The 3,882-nt window shown below is 35.8% G+C and overlaps 1 protein-coding gene across 1 annotated transcript in view; it reads right to left on the reverse strand.

Moving 5' to 3' along the window:
• Positions 1 to 1,906: 1,906 nt before the first annotated feature.
• Positions 1,907 to 3,882, reverse strand: part of LOC116346252 — a 7,855-nt gene continuing 5,879 nt past the window's right edge. Inside the window, exons 13-21 of the mRNA XM_031776191.1 lie at positions 3,811 to 3,881; positions 3,629 to 3,727; positions 3,445 to 3,543; positions 3,224 to 3,382; positions 3,084 to 3,154; positions 2,889 to 3,023; positions 2,755 to 2,811; positions 2,504 to 2,687; positions 1,907 to 2,438 (exon numbers count right to left, since the gene is read on the reverse strand). Of these exons, the coding sequence (XP_031632051.1) occupies positions 2,092 to 2,438; positions 2,504 to 2,687; positions 2,755 to 2,811; positions 2,889 to 3,023; positions 3,084 to 3,154; positions 3,224 to 3,382; positions 3,445 to 3,543; positions 3,629 to 3,727; positions 3,811 to 3,881 (1,222 nt within the window). The 3' untranslated portion in view covers positions 1,907 to 2,091. The remainder of the gene's footprint in view (positions 2,439 to 2,503; positions 2,688 to 2,754; positions 2,812 to 2,888; positions 3,024 to 3,083; positions 3,155 to 3,223; positions 3,383 to 3,444; positions 3,544 to 3,628; positions 3,728 to 3,810; position 3,882) is intronic.

The raw sequence follows: 3,882 nt of genomic DNA on the forward strand, positions 1-3,882 counted from the left end.
CACCAAAAGTGCTGTCTTTATATTCGATATATAAGATTTTATCATCTTTTAAGACATCTTCCTCGGCAAAAAGTCTCTTCCATTCGGAAATGTCCTGCTTATTTCTTCCCACTGCGAAATCAAATGTTGTGTTTGTAATAATGATAAAATCTTTTAAGTGCAGCCGATTAAACACGGGATTCTTTTGAATTTTACAAAACTATTCAAAATATTTGATTATGCCAAAGTCATTGTCTTTCGAGATCAGATCGGAAATTTTGATCGTCATTTTTTGTGGGTCTAGTCTATGTGTGGCTTGTACAAAGCGACACGTCCACAAACTGTCATGTTCATTTTTATATTTGAATACTACGTCGTCGAATTTTTCGGCGTCAATCATTTCGGTGGCAATGCGATATTTATAACCCAAATCACGTCCACGCATCGCAAAGAGAACCAACAATTTTAACTGGTAGACAGTGCCGTGCAAGCTGGTTTTTAAACCAGACGCATTGTACGTACGTGGATCATTGTCTATCATCAGTTTTTTGGCATTTTCATTTACACAAATATTATTTGTTCTTTTTTTACCAGATGTACTCGACGCACAAATCACTTGTCCATTGATTTCCATGATAAATGTTCTAAAACACACTTTTCAATCAACTATTCAGGAAGAACGTATTAATTACGAGAGTCAAGCGCAATAAGGGCACACTATATAAACGCCATCTATTAATAACCGACTAACTACAATGTAAATCAAACGTATCTGTTTCCCCTTTTTATTTACTTTTACATTGTAGTTAGCCTGTTTTACAAAGATGTCGTTTCTGTGTAAGATGTGTGACGTCACAATGTATTTATATGGATAGCGCTCGACTCTCGATTAATTACGACTGTTGGTCACTATTTTGCACACCGACCATCTATTTCACCTCACTTTAAATGATATTATACTAAAGTACTAAATACTTGCACCGGTTTACTTGATATCCACATGCGATTAAATAAATTGAAAGATATTATAAGAAACTTTCACAATTCTCAAGACGAAAGTTAATAAAATGCCTGTAATTATTTTTCGTGTTTAAACCGTTTTTATAACAAAGATGTTGCAATTTTAGTGACTCAGGTACAAGTGACTTATTTCTTTGGTGTTTTAACTTTGAATGCAAACAAAAATATAAAGGATGACATCACATTTTATTTGAGAAAACGTATATCGCACGCCTATATCGATACAAATACCAATGCTGAAACTGTGGTGCGATCAGAGCGCGCGATCAATGCGATGCAAGTTCAACCTGTCTTTTGTTTTGTTTGACATAGTTTTTGTACATTTATATTTATTAATGTTTTATTTTATTGATCTGATCGCTAATGAATGCATAATGATTGTTTGCAGCACAAATTGCTCATATGAAGTATCTGTGTACGGCGTTAAAAGCAAAAAACGTACACCGAAAGAATAGTACAAAAGTAAATATCGATGCCATTTAGATCCTTTTCCAAGCGGCTATATTGGAGAAATTCCAAAATCCAACTGAACATGAACTTGTATAAAATTTTATTATGGGGAAATTCTCTAGGTGTCCAAATTTTGAATGAAAAATTCTCTTAAAAAACACTCACCAAAGATACGATTGAAGGTGAGTTGGTCTCTTTTGAGTATAAGCAATTTATATTGAGAAATGTCTTCTTGCACATTCAAAAATGCCTTAGAATTGATATTTTTCTCATTCACCTTTTTTCAAGAATTCCGGACCAAGTTTCAGTGCCTCCCTCATATGAGGTCAAATCTTACAAAGTCGATTTTACACTTTTTTGGTAAGGAATTCGTGAAAATGAAAGATAATTGATTCCGAATTTCGGGGTTTCAGGTCAAAAATTTACAGTGAAAGATATGTAATAAATGCATGTTGTGGATCACAGTGCGGAAAAGTTCATCTTACGGATGTAGGACATTTTATTCATGTTTTGAATTTTCGAATAAATCTGTTTGCATCACAGATTCACAATGTAATGAATTTTTCCCTTTTTATGGCAATTGTTTTGAGTTTGTAATCTATTTTAGAAATGATGCTAGAGATAGTGGCCAAATAATGGGCTTCAAACATTTGGCCAAACAATCTGTTCGATCCAATCCAAATAATAAGCCACTCTTGTATACACGGCTGGCAGACTAGATGCACATCCACTACCGAACGATACGATGCCAACAACAACGGCTGTCGCGGTTCTATTGGGCTGATAATACTGTAGTGGACCACCACTGTCACCCTGACAACTATCATTCCTTCCAGCTGGATCATACGCACAATATTGACCTCCATTCAGACCATTTCGCAGAGATGCATCGTTCGACAGACGAAACCAATTTATAAGTGTTAAATTACATCGCGATAATGGCATCGATATCAGTTCCGTTTTAAGTAATCTGTTTGATCTCATGAGTCCTTAAAATGCAAAAGACAATTGGTTAAAGTTTCTCCACGTTTAAATTTAAAACAATACAACTTACGTTCGGTCGATGTCGAACCCCAACCGGTAACAGTGAGTTTCACATGTGGTGGTTCATCGCGCAAATCAATTTGCAAACAAGCAGGTCGAATATATTCTGAAAATATAATTTCGTGTCGGACGCGAATAAGAGCAATATCGTTGACTTTTGTTAGTCTCGAGTGACCCGGATGAGGAATAATGTCCTATATTCAAAATAATTAAAATAATTAGCTCAATTCTGATACCATATGTGAATGTTTAAGGGTTTACCTTTATATCGCGATTTTGGGCTCTAATTTCTTCACCATCCGCATTGGTCAAAGATACCTGTTCAATATTGAGATTTGATTATATCAAAAATGAAGAAAAAACGCATTTTAAAATGTGCCATCACTCTTTTTTACCTTTCCCAATCGAATCACTACCGGTCGTCGTACCTTCACACAATGGGCGGCAGTGAGAATAAAATAGTTGGAGATGATGGTGCCACCACAATCAAAGGTCACCGTGTAGTTTGAATTGAGGTAGCCAAGAGCAGCCTGAGAATAAAAGTGAAATTGATTTATTTGAGAAGTAAAAAAAACCTCAACGAGATATACCATCCAAGGGAACTCATTGTCGCCGGCCAATTCACCATTTATAATACGATCCGTTGAATGCGTCTGGCAGGCTAGTAAGACAATAAAAGAAAGCATTAACATTCAGTTGAAAATTTAGAGAAACCAAAATTAAAAATTACCCGTTTCTGCTGGCCGAATTCGACGAACTGTTTTCAAGATTTCAATGATTTTCGCATTTCCTTTTCTAATGGCAATAGCCATTGATGTGTCATTGTTATTATTTTTCAATTTGACATCGGCTCCATACCGCATTAAAATCTCCACAATCTTCTCAAAACCTGAAATGCAAACAAAAATGTTTCACAACAATAAACAAATTAATTTCCTTCCCTCTTGACACCTTGTTCTATGGCCGCCTGGAGTGGTGACCATCCACCGTTCTTTTGAATGTTGACATCAGCACCATTTCGGGCTAACACTGCAACGCTGTTTTCACGCCCTGAATTTAATTGGAAAAGTAAATTTTCATTTCTTTTATGTAAAAACAAAGTATATAGCTAAAGCAAGGGAGGAAAAAAAACTACCATGCCACGTAGCGCTGTACAGTGGGGTTGCTCCGTTGCTGCTCTGAAGATTAACGTTCGCTCCATTCATAAGTAATAATTGAACAATTTGCACATGACCTACGCAAACAATTTTGATACAAATGTCATGACACATGAAATACATTTGATTTCTTTGAAAAAATCATTGAGCTTAGGAGTACCTTTCTCCGCGGCAGCGCTTATTGGTGTCCATCCATCCTTATTTGTTATATTTACATTGGCACCTTTTGCGA

This window comes from Contarinia nasturtii, unplaced genomic scaffold, assembly GCF_009176525.2.
Source record: "Contarinia nasturtii isolate CC-2019 unplaced genomic scaffold, AAFC_CNas_1.1 Cnas_scaffold_1489, whole genome shotgun sequence".
Taxonomy (NCBI): Eukaryota; Metazoa; Arthropoda; class Insecta; order Diptera; family Cecidomyiidae; genus Contarinia; species Contarinia nasturtii.